The sequence below is a fragment of the Arvicanthis niloticus genome, chromosome 3 (genome assembly GCF_011762505.2).
Source record: "Arvicanthis niloticus isolate mArvNil1 chromosome 3, mArvNil1.pat.X, whole genome shotgun sequence".
Classification (NCBI taxonomy): Eukaryota; Metazoa; Chordata; class Mammalia; order Rodentia; family Muridae; genus Arvicanthis; species Arvicanthis niloticus.
In genome coordinates, this window is record NC_047660.1 from 67,668,847 (window position 1) to 67,693,298 (window position 24,452).

General features: G+C 34.7%; 2 protein-coding genes across 3 annotated transcripts; both read left to right on the forward strand.

The window, feature by feature from the left end:
• Positions 1-4,858: 4,858 nt before the first annotated feature.
• Positions 4,859-14,929, forward strand: LOC117706167 (olfactory receptor 4N2-like). 2 transcript variants are annotated; one of them, XM_076931109.1, is made up of 2 exons: positions 4,859-4,919; positions 7,032-14,928. In XM_076931109.1, exon 2 carries the CDS (start codon positions 7,041-7,043, stop codon positions 7,965-7,967), a length of 927 nt encoding a protein of 308 aa, XP_076787224.1. In that variant the 5' UTR covers positions 4,859-4,919; positions 7,032-7,040; the 3' UTR covers positions 7,968-14,928. The 2 variants fall into 2 exon arrangements, with proteins under 2 accessions (XP_076787224.1, XP_076787225.1); XM_076931110.1 differs by lacking the exon at positions 4,859-4,919 and adding an exon at positions 4,954-5,365 and having other exon boundaries at positions 7,032-14,929.
• Positions 14,930-17,606: 2,677 nt separating this feature from the next.
• Positions 17,607-21,380, forward strand: LOC117706168 (olfactory receptor 4N4C). Its single transcript, XM_034499030.2, has one exon. The coding sequence runs from the start codon at positions 17,620-17,622 to the stop codon at positions 18,544-18,546; it is 927 nt and encodes a 308-aa protein (XP_034354921.1). The 5' UTR covers positions 17,607-17,619; the 3' UTR covers positions 18,547-21,380.
• The last annotated feature ends 3,072 nt before the right edge of the window (positions 21,381-24,452 follow it).

Genomic DNA, 24,452 nt, shown 5'->3' on the forward strand with positions numbered 1-24,452 from the left:
TTCAGGGCTGGGGATAGTCTAAAAATGAAAAGTGTGTTGCATTTATCAAAATTAGAAGGGTGAAACCATGTAAGCCTGCCTCTGCCTCCCAAGTGCTGGGATTAAAGGCGTGTGCCACTGCTGCCCAGCTTTAAACCTATTTTTAAGTTAAGTATATCTTATATAATTTAATTGTCTCTGTATGGTAATTGTTTTAGTTTGATTATCTGATGTATTGTTTTGTGTCTCAAGAATGACCTAAGAAACAAAAGCTTTAGCAACTTCATTTCTACAATATCTTTGTTTTAATGTTTAATTGCTATTAGTTTATTTATTTAGATTTATCTATTTTATTTTATGTGTATGAATATTTGGCTGCACATATGTATGTGTGCCTAGTGCCAGTGAAAATCAGAAGGGGGCATTAAATACCCTGAAACTGAAATCATGGTGATTGTAAGCCACCATGTGGTTGCTGGGAACTCTATCTAGATCCCCTGCAAAAGCAACAAGGGCTCTTAATCACCTAGAAATCTCTCTAGCCCCACAACTTAATTTGTGCATATGTGGGCTGGTGAGATGGCTCAGTAGATAAAGGTACCCACTGCCAAGCCTTTCTACCCACCCAAGATTGATTCACTGGCAAAAAGTGGAAAAGAAAAATGAGAATTGATTCCCAAAGTCATTCTGTAACCTAAATATATGTAATGTGAAATGAAGATACATGCATAATTTAGTATATGTAAATGAAGGTATCAAATATGGTACACTCCTTGATACATATTTCTTTCTACAGACTTGCACTAACTTTTTAGAACTCACTCTTGTAGATTTTCAGAGGATCTGAGGCAAACTCAACTTCTACCACATTTCCAATTAGATATATTAATAACTAAACTTAAACTACTGTGATAATAGTCAAGACTCTCATATTTTATATTTCTTAAATTGTTCAGTTCAAGGTGTTTAAACATATTCAAGATAGCTGTAATTTTCTTTAGTATACTCCTAAATGTTTAAAATATGCTAGTTTTGATATTTATTAAACTACAAATGGGAATATTATACTTTTATATTAATTATTGTATACCTCCTCTTCCTAGTATACACTTGTCATTTTTGGAGTTTTAAAACACCTCTTTTCTCTACTTGCTGCTTTTACTTCTTTAGACCATTTTATTTTCATTACTATTTGAAGTTTAGGCTTCTCATGTTATCTATAACATGGAAATATTATATCAAATGAAGAAGATGGTGGAAAAAAATCAGAGTCAGATCACAACTACAAATAAACTTAAAATGATCCAGGGGTTTCTTTTCCCTGCTAGCCTTCTTGACTACTCAGGCTTTTATATATAAACCTAGCATTGTGGTATAATATTTTATCTTGACATAAAGGAAACATGATGCTTGCCAACAGGCAGATCTATGAACTAAAGTTCCCAGAAATAGAGTCATACCGTATTAATAATTCTAGAAGCCCGATTGATCAATTATAGAGAGCAAGAGCATTATGTCTTTTCTTCGCTCTCCCTACATGTAGCTCTTCATTCTTCTAACTATTGAATACAAAGTCTAAAGACATACAAATAGATTTCTAGATTCTACCTCAAATATCAAGGTGATTTCCCATTTTAGCTGATTAGCAAGAATAATTTATAATTGGATCTTCAGGTTTTCATGGCAAGGATAAGTTATCCCTATTATAAATTTTGTGACAATCCTAATAGAGTTTGAATTTTGCATGCTTAACTGCTGTGCTAATTTTATTTCTTCTTTTTATAGTATATTTATTCTTTGATGGCCCAGTGACAATCCGCATCTATCTGTCTTGGTCCCCTGACCATTGTGTAAGAACTGAAAGTCAACAAGAACAAACTCTTCTACTATCCATTTAAGAGAAAATGGCTAATAGCCAGATCACCTCAATGACTATCTCCTAAATGATTTTAAGTCTGAACTTCCCTTTTTTTATTTACATTCCAGTCACTGCCTCCACTCTTGGTACCCCCTCTCACAGTTCCTTATCCCATTCCTCCTGCCCCTTGGCTACAAGATAGTATTCCCCTGTACCAGACCTACCCCTTACCAGTTGTCTGAAGATAAGTGCAGCTTCTTCCACTGAGGCCTGACCAGGCCGACCTCTGCCTTATTTGTGCCAGGGGCCTTGGGCTACTCTGTGAATGCTCCTGGTTGGTGGCTCAGACTGTGGGAGCTCTCTGGGGTCTGGATTAGTTGAGACTGTTGTTCTTCCTATGAGGTTGACCTCCCCTTCAGTTTCTTCAATCCTTCCCCTAGTCATAGGGGTTCCTGACTTCAGTTGGGTGTAAGTCTCTGCTGCTGTCTCAGTTAGCTACTAGTAGGGCCTCTCAGAGGGCAACCGTGCCAGGCTCACATCTGTATGCACATCCTAGCATCAGTAATAGTGTTAGGCCTTGGTGCTCCCTGCCCCTCATGAGATGGATCCCAAATTGGACAGGTCATTGAACTGCCTTTCCTTCAGTCTTTTCTCCATTTTTGTCCCTTCAGTTCTTTTAGACAAGAGCAATTCTGGGTCAGAAATTTTGACTGTGGGTTAGTGGCCCTATCCCTCTGTTTGAGGCCCTGTCTATCTACTAGAGGTAGACTTTTCGAGTTCCTCCTGACCAGTGTTGGGCATTTTGGCTAAGGTCACCCCCATTTAGTCCTTAGAGTATCTTACCTCCTGAGTCTTCACATTTTCTAGAGGGTCTACCTATCTCACACCCCTCCAATGTTGCTTACCTCCATTTAGTCTCTTGGCCCTCTGGGTTTCTCTTCTGTCCACCCTTCCCTACCTGATCTTCCTCTTTGTCTCTCCACTTTCCCTTTCCCACCCAGATCCCTCCCTCTTTTTGTTAGAGATGTTTTCTGGCTTTTTGAGATGGGATTTTCACCCTCTTTTATTCCTATTCTTAGTTTTTATTTATTTATTTGGGTTAGGAACTTTTTACACTTTGAATTTTCTCAGACTAATGTGTCAATATTTTCTATGGTATCTTCTTGCCTCAGATTCTCTCTTCTATCTCTTGTTATCTGTTGGTGATGCTTGCATCTGTAGCTCCTGATCTCTTTTTGTTCAGGATCAAATTTGTTCGTTGTCTCCTTTTGTGTTTTCTTTATTGTTTCTATTCCCATTTTTAGTTCTTGATCCCTTTTGTTCAATTTCTTCACCTACTAAATTGTATTTTCCTGTATTTCTTTAAAGGGTTTATTTGTTTCCTCTTTAAGGGCTTCTCCCTGTTTTCATCTTTTTTAGGGGGGTGGGGAAGTTATTTATATCCTCCTTAAAAGCCTCTATTATCTTCATGAAATAGGATTTTAGGTCATTATCTTGCTTTTCAGGTGTGTTGGGTTATTCAGGGCTTGCTGTTGTGGGAGATCTGCGTTCTGGGTTTGTCAATTTGCACTGGGTTCTGTTGCTTATGATCTTGCCTCTGGCCATTTGGTTATCTCTGGTGTTACCAGGCCTGGGTGTCTCTGGCTGGAGCTAGCATTCTTGGAGGCAGGCAGTGCTGTCTCTGGTTAGGATGGGCCTCTTGTATCTCTGGTTAGAGCAGGCTTCCAGTGTCCCTAATTACTGCAGACCTCCTGGGAGCCAGGCAGGCTGTAGGGTGTGAAAGGTTATAGGCCTGGGTAGGAAGGAGACTAGAAGAAAGGTGGAGCTCAGGGAATGAGGATTGGGGGTTGGGTCCTGAGTCAGCTGGGTTCTGTGGTTGTCCCACCTGGCCTGGGTATTTGGGGAGATTCTCACCTGTGTCTCTGGTTACTGTGTATTTCCTGGGAGGCATGGAGGCTGTAGTTTGTGGGCTGGTCTGAACTTTTTAGTGGGGAAGGTTACATAGATCAATTGGCATTAGAAAGTTTGAAGGTTTTTGAGAGTAATTGCTCGTATTTGGCTAAGGATCCAACCTCCAATTTACCATTTGAAAGTTTCTGGTCTTTTGAAAGACCAATTCAATGAGTTCTACTTCTGATTGGACAATACAGTGGAATCTGAACTCTAAGTCTAACACTGAATGAAGATATGCCATTTTTATCCGCTCCAAATATCAGAACATTGAATATTTTCTATTAATAACCCTTTGCTTCAGAGTCTGATCTTACTGGGCCTGTCAATCAATTGGTCAGTAAATTTGGATTTTTTAAATTATTTCTTTTCTTTATATAGTAACTTCACCCCGTTAAACAGGAGAGTGTTCTTAATTATTTTAATTTTTGTTATGGATGTGCTGATTTAGTGACTGTGTAGTTGTAGATTCTCTTCTGACAGCTATGACATCACTAGAATTGATTAGTTAGCTAGATTTTCAATGCCAGGCAAGATTTCCCTCCCTGTTTAGTGGATCTTAAGTCTTATTAGAGATTTTTTATTATCACCAACGTATGCCTGCCACTGCTGCACTTTCAGGTTATTGTGCCATACTGGTTGTTCTGTGGTTCATAGGCATCATATCTGAGTATGACTTTGGTTGCCTTCCTCCTTTGGAAGCTTGTATAGCCTTCTGGTATCAAGATAGGTATCTTCAGGTGGCGGGAGACATTTAGATTAATTCTTTCTCAAGGGTCTCTAATCAGTTAGTGACAGAATCTTTGTTTTAAAACCCATTGCTTACTTTGCAAATCTTGATTGATACATATTTGGACATTTATATTAACTAAATCCCTAGTTTCTTTCTTTGTCTATAACCTTTTTTGACAGTCCCTACAGAAATTCCCTGTAGTTTAGTTAGACGTGAGATCCCCAAAGCCCATTCTACATTGCATCACAAATTAGTTGTGTATGTCAAGCTGTAAACAGCCCTTCTGTTGTAAAAAAAAAAAAAGTTTAAAATTAAGTTGGAACAATCCAGTGTTTCCTATTTCATTAGAGGGGGAGGGAGGTGTTTGCTTTGTGAGAATATTGATGCACACTTAGTGAGGTAAATGTTTTTACTATTCTTCATATTTATAAAGAATAAAACAAACAGATGCGAAACTATGATTCTTCAGGTTGTATGGTCACTATCTTGAATGTACAAAAGTATAGCAAAAATAGAATGATTTATAAATCATTCTCAACAATACAGTTCTTTTTCCTTCAGATATTTGGAATTGTTTTATTAGGATTGCATAGTGTTTAAAAAAATAGTTTTTACTGTTTAGTCTTAGCCATAAATTTATACCTACCTAAGCAAATATAACTAATAATCAATACAGAAATGTTATACTGAGAATTGAAAAGAAAATACTTCTTTGGATTCTGGTTTTGACAAAGTAAAACTCTGACATGGTTTCCCACACAGCTGGGAAAAGAGGTTCTCCTTGTACAAGTAATACTCGTGAACACTGATCTGGAGCTTTGACATCAGGCTGAAGTTATACCTATGTAAGTCTTGATTTTGTAATCTTAGATTTATGCAACAATTTGAGTATAAAATTAAAAAAAGAAAATCTGTATCACACTTATTTACTTCTAGAACTTATACACTTTGTGCATTTGCACATTTAGACAAATGATATTATTCATATCAGTTAATCACTATGTCTTTCTGACTCCCCCTTAGTGCCTTCTATGACTTCCTTCAAATTACATGTTTTCATTTTAAGTGTTAATAATAATACCAAGTTCAGTTAGTGCTGCCATTGTGCACATGTGAATGTGACCATCTATTACACACATTTTGAGTTTTGTTATGCTTAGGCTATAATGTGTATCTATCTATATATTTATTTGTTAATATACACATGTGTGTATGATAATATACACATGTTTTTCTGATCTAATGTGCTTATTCTGTAATTTTAACTCAGAAATATATAGAAATTTGTATCATTATTAAACTCAATAAAAAGTTAGAAGAGACAGTTGAATGATAAATGAATGAAAGAGATCGTGACAGATTAGATCTTGGACATTTAAAAGAGGTAAAATTTTAAATATTTGAACTGATTTTTAATTTGAGAGACTTGTTCTTTTTCTCCCTTTCCCCCCTTTCAATCTGTCTCTTTTCAGTTGTAGATAATGAAATCTTCTTTACTTCAACTCTACTTTCCATTTTCAATGATATTATCATATTAAAAAACACATTTTGGAGGTAGAACTGTGTAAAACATTCTTTATCAGACTGAATTATTTTTATGTAGTGTAGGATCCTTTGTTTATTCAAATTTCACCTCACTCATAACCTCTTTGTGATAAAACAAGTAGGATAAAGGTTTCTTTGTTTAGTTCTCAACAACAGAATGATGTTAATAAAAGCTATAAATCTGAAAGATGTCTTCAAAATATTTGATAAAAATACATGCCATGAAATTGTAGCAACTATGTTAACAGTAAAATTTCACATTTATTCTGATATAGAGCATACTCCTCAGAGGGAGATTATTATGCAGAAAAGCATCAGTTTGTTCTTTAACTACCCAAAAGTTTCTGTATTCACACTTGACTAATGGCTATGTTGTCAATAAGAAAAAGTATCCTCAAAGAATGAGGGATTTTTTTGTGACTACTTGAGGAAAAGTTTTTAAGCCATAACTGATGTCCAGAAAACAAATATCAACTGATAATATAATTCAATAGTTTTGATAAATAAATACACATATGAAACAATTACTTCAGAGTTAAGACATAGAATCTATGTGTCATTCCTCTTAACTACAAATCTTTATCCATTCCTTTAAAAAATATATACATGAAGACTTCAATACATGCAGGTAGGTTGCCCTTTTTTGTAAAAAACGAAACAAAACAAACAAAAAAGAAAACAAAACCAATTTTTGTTAGGGCAATTAGAAATAAACCCAGAACAACAGAATCTTTTACCTCATGCAATAGTCAAATAGGAATTCAGGACTAAAGCTGGGATGAAGGTGTGGCTTAAAGAGTAAGATATTTGGCCATTATGAAATATACAAGTTAAAGGACAGAGGGCATGGTTTTGTATATAAAAAGATGAGAGAGTATACCAGTGTCTAATTATACTTCTAGAAGAATAGCTATGATCTAGTCAGAAGAGACATAAAGAATTGTTTTATTTGTTAATGTTGTGTAGGGACTGGTGATGGAGGCAGAAAACAGGACAGTTGTCACAGAATTCATCTTCACAGGACTGACCCAGTCACATGACATTCAGCGCTTGGTCTTTGTTCTGAGTTTAATTTTCTACATCATCATCTTGCCTGGAAATGTCTTCATTATCCTCACCATCATATCAGACCCTGGACTCACTGCTCCACTTTATTTCTTCCTGGGAAATTTGGCCTTCCTGGATGCCTCCTACTCCTTCATTGTGGCTCCCAGGATGTTAGTAGACATCTTCTCTGAAAAGAAGATAATCTCCTACAAGGCCTGCATCACTCAGCTATTTTTTTTGCACTTCCTTGGAGGAGGGGAATTTTTGCTACTGGTTGTGATGGCTTTTGACCGCTACATTGCCATCTGCAGGCCTTTGTATTACTCCACTGTCATGAGTCCCAGAACCTGCTATGTGATGTTGTTGGCTCCATGGCTTGGAGGATTTGTTCACTCCATTATTCAGGTTGTCCTCATCCTCCGCTTGCCCTTCTGTGGTCCAAATCATCTAGATAACTTCTTCTGTGATGTCCCACAGGTCATCAAGTTAGCCTGTACAGACACCTTTGCAGTTGAACTTCTTATGATCTTTAATAGTGGTCTGCTTACCCTTGTGTGCTTTCTTGGTCTTCTGACTTCCTATGCAGTTATTTTATGCCATGTTCATAGGTCTGCTTCTGAAGGAAAAAACAGAGCTATATCTACATGTACCACTCATGTTATAATTATATTTCTTATGTTTGGACCTGCAATTTTTATTTATACACGTCCATTCACGGCCCTATCAGCTGACAAAGTGGTTTCTTTCTTCCATACAGTAATATTTCCCTTATTGAATCCTGTGATTTATACCCTACGGAACCAGGAAGTAAAAACTTCCATGAAAAAGTTATTTATCCGTCAAGTAATTTGTTAATTGGTTTTTAAAGGAGATATCAGGCAGGAGTTATTTGACATGGTATGTATTAAGTTATATAATAAGTGATGGTCTTCTTGATTAGAACTTGTTTTTCAGATACTATCATAGGCAATTTGATGCATTTATACATAGTGAGAGAATAAAATGTTTGTTTTAAAGGATGCAAAAGAAACAATAGATTTGTCTAAGTACAATGGATGATTATGATAGCTGTATGGATTAAATTTTATATTATGTGTGGATAAAACACTAAAGGGCTTTATGCTAAAATCAATAGTTTCAGTATCTCCATAACTGTAGTAATACCATCTTTGTAGTCAAACATCAGAACCAGTAACTCACAGTTCTGTCTGTTGTATAATAGATCAGGACCATAAGATTCTATGAATAGATGCATTCATTTTGGTTCATCAGGGATCTCCATGCAAAGGCTGCTGTGGCTCTACAAAAAAGAAATATCCTATTTTCTTTTACTTTTCTAGACCAAAGTATAATGGCATTTGTATTGGACTCCATTGATCTCATTTTTAAAGCAATTGAAAAATGGGATATTGCTATTTCAAAATGTATTTCTCCAATGATTATAAAAAATAAGGAAGAAAAGGAAAGTCTCATAGTGGAGCTGCTTTAAAAATTATATGGGCACATGATTGACCACACTGAGAAACAACACTTACTGGCCAAAATTGGACTGGGTTTCCATACAGCTAGTTCTCTATGATGTACTAGTGGTTTGATGGCCAGTGACTGTTTCTTGTAGTCATTTTCAAGAATTATTTAATAAATATAACTATTTTGCCTTCATGTATGTTTGTGCACTATACTTGTGCCTGTTGTCCACAGAGTTCAGAGGAAGGTGTCAGGTCACCTGGAACTGCAGTTATGAATGAGAACCCATAGCTATTGTCAGAATTGAACCCAGCTCCTCTGAAAGTTCAGCAAATGCTCTTAACCACAGAGATATCACTTGAGCTTCTAGTCAGCAGGCTATACCTGTATCTGTTCCTGTTCTGCTGTCTTAGACACAGGCATTACATCAGTACTTTCTGGACAAAAGAGGAGAGATCTTCATTCCCCTTTTCATATGTTTAGTCTATGTTCAACTTTCTTGTGAAAATATACATGTCAAAGGAAACCCAAGACAGACACTTGGCTGATTTTACCCCTTTTATGTATCCTGTCAAAAGTATCTATCTCTTTTTATACTTCTTCATGATATCACTTTTTGTCAAGTTTGTGTCTCTTCCCACTTGCATTAATCAAGCCCACAAACAGCTGAGGTTGTTTAATGCCATTACATCTCTTTAAATGTTCAATTTTGATAAAAATTGTGAAAAAATATAAAAGAGCTATTTTTTTTATTTTGAGATCATACGTTAATTATAGTTCTTTCTCCTTCTCTTTCCTCTCTTCAAATGCTCTCCTATTCCCATCCTAGCTCACTGTCAAATTCATGGCCTCTTTTTTGTCCATTGTTATTGAATGTATATATGTATTTGAATATACATATATATATTTCTAAATATAAACTTCTGAGTCCATATAATGTTACTTGAATGTATATGACTGGGGTTGATCATTTGGCATGGGACAATACATTGCTGTCTTCTCCCCTTCAAGGATCTGAACTTTACTTAGCTTCTGGTAGTGCTTTGTGTAGGGTTGAGGACTCATGGACTTTCTCCTCCAGTGTGGCATGCTCATTGGTATCATCCTTGTTCGTCTCACATTTAGGCTGTCATGTTGGTGAGAAGTTACCTGCATAACTTCTGATATTACTAGGAGACATATCTCATAGCAAAGTTCCTGATCTAAACTGGAAAATGCAATTAAATATTATCTGTAAAAAATAACCTGCCAGAAATATGTTAATTAATTGAGAAAACCCAGGAACAAAAAGCTGTCTTCACTGTTGTGCTTATGTGAAACAAAGAATATGCAGTATACATGTATGATGACATAGCATTAATTATAATTCTTGGAGTACAATGACCATAAAGGCCACAAAGAAATTGATAATTATATGTAGGAAAGGGGGTTTGTGTGCATTCTCATGGAAATGTAAACTATAGTATCTTTAACAAATACCAGAACTACCATAGCATTCTTCACAGTAGCTATTGTGTGAAAGCAACATGTGAACCAATAAATAGGTGGCTAAAACATGATATCTGGGCATACACCTAAGAATATTTGCTGAAAGAGGGCAAACTATTGTTATTTGTAACAAGATAATTGAACTTTTGGGAAAAATTTTATCAATAAAAAAAACACATAAAGGAAGATATTCAATATAACTTGTAGTTGTAATATAAAATGTATAAATCAAAAAGCCAGATAGTTTAATAGGACTTACTATGGTCTGAAATTGAAGAAATTACAAGTCAAAGGTTTTGAGGTTGGGTTGATGGCCCAATCCCTCCACTGGAATTTTTGCATAGTTACAGGAAATGGCCAGTTTAAGCTTTGTATCACCCTTTACTAGGAGTCTTATCTAGGGTTACTTTTGTAGTTATCTGAAAGTTTTCTTTGCATTAGGTCTTTAGCTCATCCTGGAGATGCCCCCAAATTCCAGTAGTCACTCCTAATACTTTCTCCCTTCATCCTCCAAACTGGTTCATCCTGTTCCCATCTCCTTGCATCCCCAGTGTCCTCCCCCAACCACAAAATTTATTCTATTTCCTCTACTCAGGGAGATTATGAGTCACCTCCTTGAACACTTCTTTTTAGTTAACATCTCTGGGTCTGTGGATTGTAGCATAGTTATTATTTATGGCTAAACATCCACTTATTAGTGAGTACATACCATATTTATCTTTCTGAGTCTGGATTACCTCACTCAGGATGATTTTTTTCTAGTTCAACCCATTTGCCTGAAAATTTCATGATATAACTTTTTTAAAACAGCTGAGTAATAATCCATTTGTAAACACACCACATTTTCTGTATCCATTCTTTGAATGGGGTGGTATCTGGTTTCTAGTTTCTAGATAGCTCAAAATAAAAATGCTATTTGCAGAGTTAAGCAAGTGTCCTTGTGGTAGGATGGAACATTCTGTGGATATGTGTCCAGGAATGATATATCTTGAGGTCGATCAACTTCCAGAGTTCTGAGAGATCACCATATTGATTGTCAACATGGCTGTAAAAATTTGTACTCCCACCAGCAATGGAGCAACAATCCCCTTGGGTCACATTTTTGTCAGCATGTTCTGTCACTTGTGGTTTTGATCTTAGCCATTCTGACAGCTGTATGATAGAATCTCAGGGTTCTTTGATTTGCATTTCCATGATGACTAAAGATAACATTTCTTTAAGTGCTTCTTGGCTATTTTGGATTATTCTGATGAGATAGTTTTTTTTTTTTTTTTTGTTTAGATCTGTACCCTAATTTTTAATTGGATTATTTGGTTCATGTCTAGTTTCTTGAGCTTTTTATATACATTGGATATTAACCTTCCTTCAGATATGGAGTTGGTGAAAATATTTTTCCATTTTGTAAGCTGTCATTTTGTCCTATTGACAGGATTCTTTACCTTAACAGAAGCTTTTCATTTGAATGAGGTCCTATTTATTAATTGTTGATCTTAGTGCCTGCACTATTGTTCTGTTCAAGAGGTTGTGTCCTGTGCCAATGTGTTTAAGGCTACTTCTCACTTTCTTTCTATCAGGTTCATTGTATCTGGTTTTATATTGATGTCTTTGATCCATTTGGATTTGAGCTTATGCATAAATATGGATCTATTTGCATTCTACTGCAGATCAGTGCCATTCATTGAAGATACTTTCTTCCATTGTATAATTTTGGCTTCTTCATCAAAATTCAGGTGACTATAAGTCTGCAAATTTATGTCTGTTTTCAATGCAATTTCATTGACTAATTTGTTTATTTCAATGCCAACACCATGCAGTTTTTATTATTATAGCTCTGTAGTAGACCTTGCACTTAGAGATGATGATGCTTCCAGAAGTTCTTTTATTGTACAGGATTGTTTCAGCTATTTTGTTTTTTTTTCCTTTTTCATATGAAGTTGAGTTTTATTCCTTAAGGTCTGTAAAGAATTGTGTTAGAATTTTGATGGATATGACATTGAATCTGCAGATTGCTTTTGGTAAGCTGGCCATTTTTACTATGTTAATCCTACCTATCTATGATTATGGAAGATATTTCCATCTTTTCATATCTTCTTCAATTTCTTTCTTCAAAAACGTAGAGTTCCTGTCATACAGGTTTTTCACTTGATTGGTTAGAGTTAAGCCAAGGTATTTTCTCTTATTTGTGACTACTATGATTGTTGTTGATATTTCCCTAATTTCTTCCTTAACTTGTTTATTGCTTGTAAGTAGGAAGGCTACTTCTTTTTTCAATTACAATCAGTCTTCTAGATAGCCACTTTACCGAAGGTGTTTCTCAACTCCCTGATAGAATATTTGGGATCTCTTATGTATAGTACCATATCATCTGAGAATAGTGATTATGTGATTTCTTCCTTTTCAATTTATGTACCCTTGACCTCTTTTAGTTGTCTTATCACTCTATCTGGAACTTCAAGTAGTATATGGAAAAGATTTGGACAGTGTATACAGTTTTGTTTTTTTATTTTAGTGGAAGTGCTTTGATTTTGACTCCATTTAATTTGATGTTGGCTTTTGTGTTGCTGTTTCTTGCTGGTATTATGTTTAGGTATGTCTCTTGTAGCACTGATTTCTCCAAGACTTTTATTATGAAGGGGTGTTGGATATTGTCAAAGGCTTTTTAGAATCTAATGAGATGATCGTGTGTGTGTGTGTGTGTGTGTGTGTGTGTGTGTGTGTGTGTGTGTACATGTGGATTACATTGACAGGTTTTCATATGCTGAACTGCCCCTGCATCTTTACAATAAAGCCTACCTGATGATAGTAGATGATGTTTTTTTTTTAACATATTCTTGGATTTGGTTTGCAAATATTTTAAGTATTTTATCATTGATGTTAATGAGGGAAATTGGTCTGAAATTCTCTTTCTTTTCTGAATTATTGGGTGATTTGGGTATTACGGTGACTGTAGCCTCATGGAAGGAGTTTGGCAGTGCTCCTTCTGTTTCTGTTTTGTGAAATAATTTGAGGAATATTGGTATTATCTCTTCTTTGTAAGTCTGGTAGATTTCATACTAAAACCATCTGACCCTGTTTTTGTTTTTGTTTTTTTTGTTTAGGAGATTTTAATTACTGCTTCTATTTCCTTAGGAGTTATAGGTCTATGTAAATTATTTACTTGATCTTGATTTAACTTTGGTAAGTTATATCAAGAAAATTGTCCATTTCATTTAGACTTTCCAACTTTCCAGTTTTATGGAAAAGAAGGACATTTATCATGTTCATACAGACTGTTTTAGGGGATTTTTCTTGTGTTTCAGCCATTTAAAAATTTTCTGTGTCTTCCTGGGCTCTAGTGGAGACAATATTGCCCTGGCTGTTATTGTCTATGTTTTTATACTAACAACTAGTTATCTGTATCCTGGCCTACTCATCTGGTGTCTCCCCAGGGAATGTCTGCTGATGTAGGAGCCTAGAGATGAGGAATAAATTTAGGGAAGGAAGATTGGAGGAGGAGATCTTTGTGATCCATTGGTAAGAAAGGAACAGGAGACTACATCTGGTGTTCTGATAGGGAGCTGGGGAAGAGACTGAGGTATTGGATTTGAAGGAGCAGAAGGAGAGATGAAAAGCTTCAGTCAGCCTATCTACTTTCTCGGCAGGAGTGACCTGTGGGTTTTTATTTTTAATTGAAAAGAAAAACTATACAATACATTTTGCATATTATTTCTCCTTCTCAAGTCTTTCTAGATCTTCTTCATTGCTTTACCCACCACACTTCATTTTCTCTTTCTTTCTCTATTAAAAAACACTTCAAAACAAACAAACAAACAAACAAACAAACACTAAAAATGAGAAAAACCAGTAGGACGAAAAATAAACAAATTTAGAAAGGGGAAATCAGCTTTCTCTAGTAGAGTGTTACTAGTATATCGATCACATTACTGGGCAGACCTCATGCCTAGAAACAATTGGCCAGCGCAAACTAAGGTTTTACAAAGTATGACTTTATATTTAGTAGTATTTACAGTAAAACTGGCCTAGAAAAAACAGAGCCTTGTTTTCTTTTTACTAAGCTAGACATTTAAAACCTGTGATTTTATTTGCTTTGTATGTTGCCTGTTGGACATAGACTTTGAGTTTCAATACCCACTACTTTAATAGAAGATAAGACATTCTTAGTGCATAGCATGATGATAGTGGGATTTGTTTTAATGAACAAATATTTAAATATTTTTATAAAATTTGGTCTGCTAGATAAATCAATAATACTAAATTAAATTATCATAGTTAACTTTATCTTTGGCTACTTTCTGAAATTTACCTCTTTTAGAAAACTTTCATTATCTTCTTAAAACTATTTGGCACCATTTAAAAAATCTATATACTATCTCTATTAAAGGAAAACATGTATAGTGTTATAAAAGGACTTTTCAATTTGATAAATAATAATCCATTCAATATTAATGACCTATTTTTCCTGGAAGGATAAAGAAAAACAGAAAACTTCGTCAACTAGATAAATAAAATAATTATTATACAAAAGACTGCATTCTGACCAGAGTGAAAAGACTAACATGGTGCTTCTTAGCTCCTGTTTTACTATAGAAATCAAAATGATGAACATTTAGATTCACATTTCCCATAAAAATGCATACCACCTTCATCTGAAAACACATCTTTGTAAAGTTAAAAATGCTGGAAGAGACTTATCTTCAACTACATTCACACTAAGTACCTCCCATAACTGAATGTTTCTTTTATATTTCCAAGGTTCTCAAATTATAAAAACTCTTTTACAGTTAAATATTTTTAAAATGTATTCATGGCATTTAATAGTTCACTTAGTGTGTTTCTATGTGGTAAAATAATGCTACTCATTATTTAATAAAATTAAAAACATGTATATTATTTTCTTTCATTAATCTTGATTTCATGTGTCCTATCTTACTTGGAAATATATTTCATGTTTAAAAAATTTAAGTGTTTTCAGCATCTGTAATTTACCTGTCATTTTTCAGTAAAGCCTGGATAAAATTAGTTTATTTTTTAAATTGAGAAAATGTTTTCCAATCTTTCAAAAATCCTGTTTGAACACCTCTTTATTTTTATACAAAATCTTTTATCTGAATGAAACAAATTGGTTGATATTAGAAATATTAAACAACAATAAATTAGATGTTCTTAAAAGCTATCTGATGAGTTCAAGATTTGTTAAACTCAATTACCTCTGTCTCTAGAAAAAAGATAAACATCTAAAGCAAATATAGGACAGTGACATTGTATTTAATGATCACATCCCCTTTAGTCATCATAGCCTCTAATTCATCTCAAATTTTCCATCTTTACTGGGCCTCTTATGATATTGGGATACTCTTATATGTCATGCTAATATATTCTCACAGATCATATGTGGAAAAGTAGACATTCCATCTCTCAGAGTTAGTATAAATTAATCTCAGAGCATTTCTAATAATTTAGAATATGCCTTTGTAAGCTCATACATTTTTCCATTTTCCATGGACTAGAAAACTAGTTGCGCATTAGTAAAGATGTGAGGAAATGAGGGAAACTACACTCTAACACAGGGTAATTTTCTAAATAACAGTAACATAAATTTCTAATACATTAACATTCATAATGTTTTATACATTAGTTTTATTTTATTCCTAGTTTTATTTTTCAATAGTAACCTGTTGGCATTTTGGCAGTTCTCACTGAAACTCTCTACAGCTTTGTTAGACTTTAAATCCCCAAGGACAATTCTCCATTGCATCACAAATTAGCTGTGTATCTCATATTTTAAAAGGGCTCTCTGCTGGAAAAGGAGTTAAAAAGTTAGAGCAATCTGGTATTGTCTATTTCATTCTAAGAAGTTATGTTTGCTGTCTGAGAGTATTGGTGGCTGTTAGGTAAATGTTCCTATTATTCTTCAAATTTTCAAAAAATAAAAGAGGAATGTAAACTGATTTAACTGATATATTTATTCAAGTGTTATTATTGGTTTAAAGACATAAAGCAGACATAAATCAGTTTATGGATGCTAAGTTATAGTAAATTCTCAGTAATATATTTTTTCTTTTGATATTTAGAATAGTCATATTAGGAATGAATAGTGTTCACTAAATGTGCATCATTTTGGTTTTTAGCCACAAATTATATACAGCAACTGAAACAAGGGAGAGAATAGAGCCAACAAGCAATACAGAAATGGTGTGCTGAGAATTAAAAATATATTTCTTAGGATTATGGTTTTATAAAATACTAGTTCTCTTTTTACAAATAATGCTGATGAAGACTAATCTAGGGTTTTGGAATCAGGCTGAAGATAAACCAGTGTCATTTTTGATTTTGTAATCTTAGATTTATGTAGTTATCAAACTCAAGTATTTCACTCTGAAAGTAGGGAAAGGCAATCTTTATCACATATTACTTCTTAGAATTTTGAATAAATTGTGCATTTGTACATCTATACAAAGCATATTCCTTATATCCATCTACAACTATGTTTATCTGATAAACATAGTTTATCAACTATGTTTATCTTCCCTTTAGTGCCCCCTTTGCTGAAGACAAAGTATATTTTTATCAATGTGTGAATGGGTTTGTGACCATTCTAATTATACATTCTGAGCTATGATTTTGCATAGGATTCAATGTATATGTATCTATATATGTATTATATGAGTAAACATTTATGTGAAAATTTATGTGTGTTTGTGTGTGTGATTTAATGTAATTATAAAATGTCAATTTAAAACTAATATGGAAATCTATATACATAGGTGTGTGTATACATAAATATATGCATATATAAATATTCACTATATATAAATTCATACATAAGAGTATATATCAATTCATATATACATATACTCAATTCACAATAAAATGCTATATGAACAACACAATTAAATGACAAGGCTTTAAAAAATCAGATAAAAATATGCATGGCATGAAATTAGTAAAGTTTTTATAATGGTAATTTTGCTACAGAGTGCAGGCCCATAGCAAGATAACTAGATAGTATAGTATCTATTCACCATTCTTCAATAAACCAAAATTTCTCTATTTATACCTAGGTAATGACTGCATCTTCTGTAAAGGAAATGGAATGTTCTCAGGAAATAAGTAGTTTCCAGCATTCTTATGGCTTAATTTGACCTAAAAATATCTAATATACAGTTTACTCATAAATATATACATGATAAACTTTTAGTCTATAAAATACAGTTATGAGGATTTGAATACCTTCAGCAAATTGTTTTCTCTTTCAGAAAAACATAGTCTCTTTCATGGCAATGCAAATTAAGCCCAGAGCAATGACATCTATTATTTCATGTGAGGGACAAGCTGAAGCTTTGTACTAACATTGGCAGGAAGGTGTGGCTTCAACGACAAGATGTTTACAGTTATGAAATGTAAGAGCTGAAGGACAGAGGGCATGGTTTTGAATATAAAGAAATGAGAGAATATACCAGTGTCTAACAATGCTTCTAGAAGAATAGCTATGATCTAGTCAGAAGAGACATAAAGAATTACTTTATTTGTTAATATTGTGTAGGGACTGGTGATGGAGACAAAAAACAGGACAGTTGTCACAGAATTTATCCTCATAGGACTGACTCAGTCACATGATATTCAGCGCTTGGTCTTTGTTCTGAGCTTAATTTTCTACATCATTATCTTGCCTGGAAATATTCTCATCATCCTGACCATCAGGTCAGACCCTGGACTCACTGCTCCACTTTATTTCTTCCTGGGAAATTTGGCCTTCCTGGATGCCTCCTACTCCTTCATTGTGGCTCCCAGGATGTTAGTAGACATCTTCTCTGAAAAGAAGATAATCTCCTACAAGGCCTGCATCACTCAGCTATTTTTTTTACACTTTCTTGGAGGGGGTGAAGGGTTACTTCTTGTTGTGATGGCCTTTGACCGCTACATTGCCATCTGCAGGCCTTTGCATTATTCTACTGTCATGAGCCCTAGAGCTTGCTATATGATGTTGTTTGGTCTCTGGCTTGGAGGTTTTGTTCACTCCATTATTCAGGTTGTCCTCATCCTCCGCTTGCCTTTCTGTGGTCCAAATCACCTAGATAACTTCTTCTGTGATGTTCCACAGGTCATCAAGTTAGCCTGTACAGACACCTTTGCAGTTGAGCTCCTAATGGTGTTCAATAGTGGCCTGCTTACCCTTGTGTGCTTTCTTGGTCTTCTGACTTCCTATGCAGTTATTTTATGCCATGTTCATAGGTCTGCTTCTGAAGGAAAAAACAGAGCTATATCTACATGTACCACTCATGTTATAATTATATTTCTTATGTTTGGACCTGCAATTTTTATTTATACACGTCCATTCACAGCCTTACCAGCTGACAAAGTGGTTTCTTTCTTTCACACGGTAATATTTCCTTTGATGAATCCTGTGATTTATACCCTTCGGAACCAGGAAGTAAAAACTTCCATGAGAAAGCTAATCATCCGACATATTATTTGTTAATTGGGTTTTAAATGAGCAATCGATATGATAACTTTGCATAACATTTATTGTTATAAAAGAAATGTTGTTCTTCTTGAGTATGTCTTCTTTTTCTGGCAATACATAGGCCATTTGACATATATATATATATATATATATATATATATATATATATATATATATAGAGAGAGAGAGAGAGAGAGAGAGAGAGAGAGAGAGCAAGTTCTTTGTGTGTTTAATGGTTGAAAGGAGTAACAGAGCTGTTGAAGTGTATTGGATGAGTGTGATAAATATGTGAAGAGAAAAACTTGTAAGACGTGTGAGTGAAAATCCCTTAAGGCCCTTGTGTTGGCTTGTTGTAAGTCAACTTGATACAAGCTCAAGTCATCTGAAAAGAGGGAACCTCAGTTGAGGAATATTCCATAAGGTCTAGCTATATGGCATTAAAAAAAAAAAAAAAAAAAAAAACAACTCGTGACTGATACTAGAGAACCCAGTGCACTGTGAAATGTGGCATTCTTAGGTTGATGGTCCTAGGTTCTGTAAGCAATAAGGCTGAAGAAGCCAGTAAGCAGCACCCTTACATGGATTTTCCTCTTGCTTTCAGATTCCTGCCCTGTTTGAGATCCTAGTCTGACTTCATTGATTGAAGGATTAAGACATGGAACTGTAGGTGAAATAAACCATCTTGTCCCCAACCTATGTTTTGCCATTTTTTTTTCCATCATAGCAATAATATCCCCAACTAGGATAGGCTTTAGGCTAAAACAAACAGTTTCAGTACCCTCTAAGTGTAGTAATACCATCTTTATATTTTAAACAAAAGAACAACTAACCCAATGTTCTATTTGTTGTGTAATGGCTCATGACCATAGGAGTCTATAAATACATTGATTCATTGTGATTTGTGGACTAGTAGGTTAGAAAGCATCAATGGCAAAATGGCAGAGGTCTTTGTTCTGCTGCTTTTCTGAGGTCTTTCCTTGTTCTTTTCATCACTTGATATAAACACAAGTAAGTTTTTTGACATTGTTTCCTCTTCTGACTGTTCCCAGAGTTGAGACACAACTTCATTTGATCCTTTGCCTTTCTTATCATCTGGACCACAGGAAAAACATCTTATTTTCAGTATCTCATTGTATTTCAAGATGAATCTCCCCAAAGTCATTTTAAAAACATTTCATTTTCTCATAGTCAAACTTACTGATGCCTCTCTTTGTTTCTGTATAGAAGTGAGACTTGCTAATGTCGTACTTAAGTGACTTATCTATATTATTTACCTTCAGTGTTATCTATACAAAGATGTTGTCTGAAGTCAATTCAGCTGCTTCATGGAATTTTTTTCCTGCCTCCTAATTTGACCACTTTGTCTACATCATCATCTTAGGTTTCCTTTCTCATTTTCTTTTACATTTACCAACCAAAGTATAATGACATTTCTATCAAACATCCATTACATTTACATTTTTAAGCACTTGCAAAATGGTATATTGTCATTTCAAATACCTATGTCTTAAACTATTGTGAAAGATATCAAAAGGAAATTTTCATAATGGGGCAATTTTAAAAGTCAGTAACCAGTGGACAGATACATGATGACCATACTGAGAACCAAGAAGACGTTACTGCAGTTTATCTTTCTTCAACTTATAGGCTAAAATTGGACTATCTCTCCACATAGCCAGTTCTCTGTGTTATTTCCGTTAATAATTGGCTGTTTTTTGCAGTTAGTAATATGTATTTTAAAAGTTAAGATTGATTTTATATATACGTGTTTTGCCTTCATTTACGTCTGTGCACTATACTTTGCCTGTTGCTCACAGAATTCAGAAAAGGGTGTTGAATCAAATGAAATTGCATTTATAGTGCTTGTAGTCTACCAAGTGTGAACCCAGGTCCTCTGCAAGGAGCAAGATGCTCCTTAACCACTGAGACATCACTCTGGCTCCTAGTTAACATTTTTCATCTATATCGGTACCTGTCCTGCTTACTTGGACACAGGTGCTACTAAGTGCTGGACAAAGGATGGCTTTTGATTTTACGTTCCATGTGTTTTAGTCTCTGTTCAACTTTCTTTTGAAAATATTTATGTACCAGAAAAGTCAAGAAAGACACTGCCTGTTTATACCCTCTTTTATGTATCCTGTACATGAAGCATTTATCATTTTCCACAGTTTTCTTTTATGTAACTTTCTAACAAGTTGATAAATATCTTTCTACTTTGAGTAACCAAGTAAACAAACAATTGTCAGGGTTTTATGATACATATTTATATAATATCATTTTAAATGCTTATTTTTGATGAAGATTGAGAAAAATTAGAATACTAGCTAAGCATTTTATTTCTGAGATTGTATTTAAATTACAATTCTGCCTTCCCTTGTCTTCCTCTAAACCCTCCTATATGATGTGTCAGGTGATGGAGACTCATATAGTGTTTTGCTAAGATAGACTTATGTGGTGTTTTGCTGAGGCAAGACTCATGGGAGGACATGTGATGTTTGGAGAAAGTATAAATAAGAGTCAACAAACACTGAAGGCATGCTTGCATGGCTAGCTTTACAATGTTTCATTGGTCTTGTGTCTTCATCCTTGCTGATCTTTGCTTCATTGAGAGAACTGACATCCCAGATAATCCTGGTTCCTGCTACTGACTCATGCCAATTTGGCAGAAGACTGGTAGTTTCTACTAGTTCATGCTATCACTTCTGATTTGTGTTTGTTATCCTGACACTACTGAACTAGGCTTCTGATTAAAATGAAAACTGCTCTAAGGAACTACTTCTAAACAGGTCTACATCCCCTTATTATATTTACCATATTTTCTCCCCTACCTTTAATCATTGGGCTAAAAGAGGGGTCGAAACATTTGGAAACTTTTATTAAAAGTTTTTTTTTTTATTCTAAGCCTGTTAATTCTCCCCACACTCTTTCAAATTCATGGATATATATATATATATATATATATATATATATATATATATATATATATATATGATAAAGAAAGGCCTAGGACCAGAAGGACTCACAGCAGAATTTATCAGATTTTCAGTAAAGTTAAACCTTCTTAGTCATTTTTTAAAAATAGACACAGAACAAGCATACCCAAACTCATTCTATGATGCTAGTATCACTGTAAGACAAAAACCAGGTAAAGATAACAGCAACAAAAGAAAATTAAAGGCCCAAATCACTGATGAACATAGATTTAAAAAATGATCAATAAAATACAGCAAGCAGAATTTAGATATACATCATAAAGATTTTACACCATGCATGACAAACTTGTCTTTGTCTTGGAAATGCACAGATTGTTCAATATATGCAAGTCAACAACATAAACCACATAAACAGACTTAAATATAAAAATCACATGATCATTTAAATTCATGTAGAAAAGGCCTATAACAAAATGAATCATGTACTCATGATAAAATTCCAAAGGAATGTAAGGTTAGAGAGAACATGCCTTCACAGAAGAAAAGCTAGATGCAGGATACCCCAACCTATATGATTCTAGAAGGAGAAATGACTGAAGCAATCCAACTAATGCCAGGATTAAAACAGGGCTGTCCACTGTCTACCCTTCCTTTCAATATTGTGTTTCAGTACTAGCTAAAGCAATAAGGCAAGAGAAGGGAATTAAAGGAATATAAATAGGGAATGAAGGAGTCAAACTGTATGTATCCACAGGTGATATGACACAAAAATTCTACTACAAAACTTGTAGAAATATTAACAAATATAACAACTAGAAGAACACAGTAGCTGCAGAAATAAATAGCTTTTTGATACAACAACAAATATACAGAGAAGAAAGTTATGATGCACTCTCACAATAGATTGAAAGAAAATAAAATATCTCAAAATACACCTAATTAAATAGTAAATAAGCTCTACAAAACATACATTAAACCTCTGAAGAAAGAGATGAAACTAGAAAATACAGCAACATCCCATGCTTATGAGTTATTAGAATTAATATTGTCAAAATGACCATTCTACCAAAATCTACTTACAGAATCAATGCAATCCCAACCAAAATCCTAATTCATTCTTCTGAAAAATAGAAAAATGCATTTTAAAATTCATAAGAAATACAAAGTTAGCAGATAGCCAAAACAATCCTGAATAAAATGAACAATGCTGTATGGATTGCACTTTCAGATGTTAATGTATGTTACAGAGATATACTAATAAAAACTATATGATATTCACAAAAACAGACATGTAAATCAATGGAACAAAATCAAAAACCAAAACATGAAAACAATTTCAGCCACTTAGTGGTTGACAAAGACACCAAAACTATAACTGAAAAAAAAAAGCAAGCATCTTCAACCAATGGTACTAGGAAAACTGGATATCCACATGTAAAAGAACAAAATCAGAATCCTATCTATCTATGTATCTATCTATCTACCATCTACCTATCATCTATCTATGTATCCATTTATCATCTAGCTGCACCAAAACTAGTTCCAAATGAATTAACTACCTAAATGTAAAACTGAAAGCTGCTAGACTAGAACATAGACATTTTCAGATCTCTTTATCTTCCCTACATGACTTAGGTTTAGGGAAGAACTTTCACAATAGAACTTGCTTGCTTAGTAGTTAAGGCCAACTATTGAAAAACTGGACTTCATAAAACTAAAAAGCTTCTGCATAGATAAAGAGACAGTCAGGATAAAAAGGAAGCCCACAGTATGGGAGAAAATCTTAGTAAGCTCTACATATAACATAGGATTAATATCCAGAACATACAAATAACTCAAAAAACAACAACAAAATTTATTTGAAAAAGTGCAGCTGAGAATTGTATTTTGTAGCAGCATATTTTTTTCACAAGTTGGGAGGATCTAAGGTGGGAAGAGTAAGGAGAGGAAGAGAAGGAGTAAGGGGAGGAAGAGAAGGAAGACAGGGAGTGAGGGAGGCAGAAATGTAGGAGCCATGGATGACTAAGCATGTGTCGAGAGAAGTCCTAGGTAACAACTTATATCTAGGTTAGTTAATTGGTTAAAACTTCCAATTGTGTGGGCATCTTGATATTTGAGCGTTACCAAATATATAAAGCCACTGGATAATATTAAGCCTTAGAGTCTCATTTCTCCCGGGTACCTCGTGGATGGCAGAATGGTCTGTGCTCAGTCCAGCCTTGTTGAGACAGTGTGGAAGATTGGCAGAGCCATCTCCCATGCTGGCATCTCATGGCTGCCAGGGTCGGTGTTCTGGCCAGCCTGAGCTGGCAGCCTGAGCCACAGCAGCAGTGAGAACACGCCTATGCTCATGACCTTAGACCTAGACTAGTCGGACACATGGCAGCTCTGTAACACAAGACAGATCAGGTGCTGCCGTTTTAAATAATTACTTCAACAGTATTTTTTTAATTTTTATTTTTTATTGGATATTTTATTTACATTTCAGATGTTATCCCCTTACACCATTTCTCCCCACCCCCTGCCCAGGAACCCCCTATCTTATCCCCCTCCCCCTGCTTCTATGAGGATGTACACCCACTTACCCCCCCCCCCCCCACTACCACCTCTCCACCCTCGAATTCCCCCACACTCGGCATCCAGCCTTCATGAGACCAAGGATCTCCTCTTCCACCTATGCCTGACAAGGCCATTTTTCCCTACAAATACAGCTGGAGCCATGCTGGAGCCATGGGTCCCTCCCTATGTGCTCCCAGGCTGGTGGTTTAGACTCTGGGGGCTCTGAATGGTTGTCAACAGTATTTTTAAATGCAACTTTATAAAACTTCAGTTTTATAAAAAAGAAAATATATTTCTTTGGCAATTAGGGAAATGTAAATCAAAACAACTTTGAGATTTTTATTTTACCTCAGCGAGAATATTAAAAACAAATAAAATAATTTAAACTAATGCAGGAGGACATGTGTGTGAAGGAAAACTTCATTCACT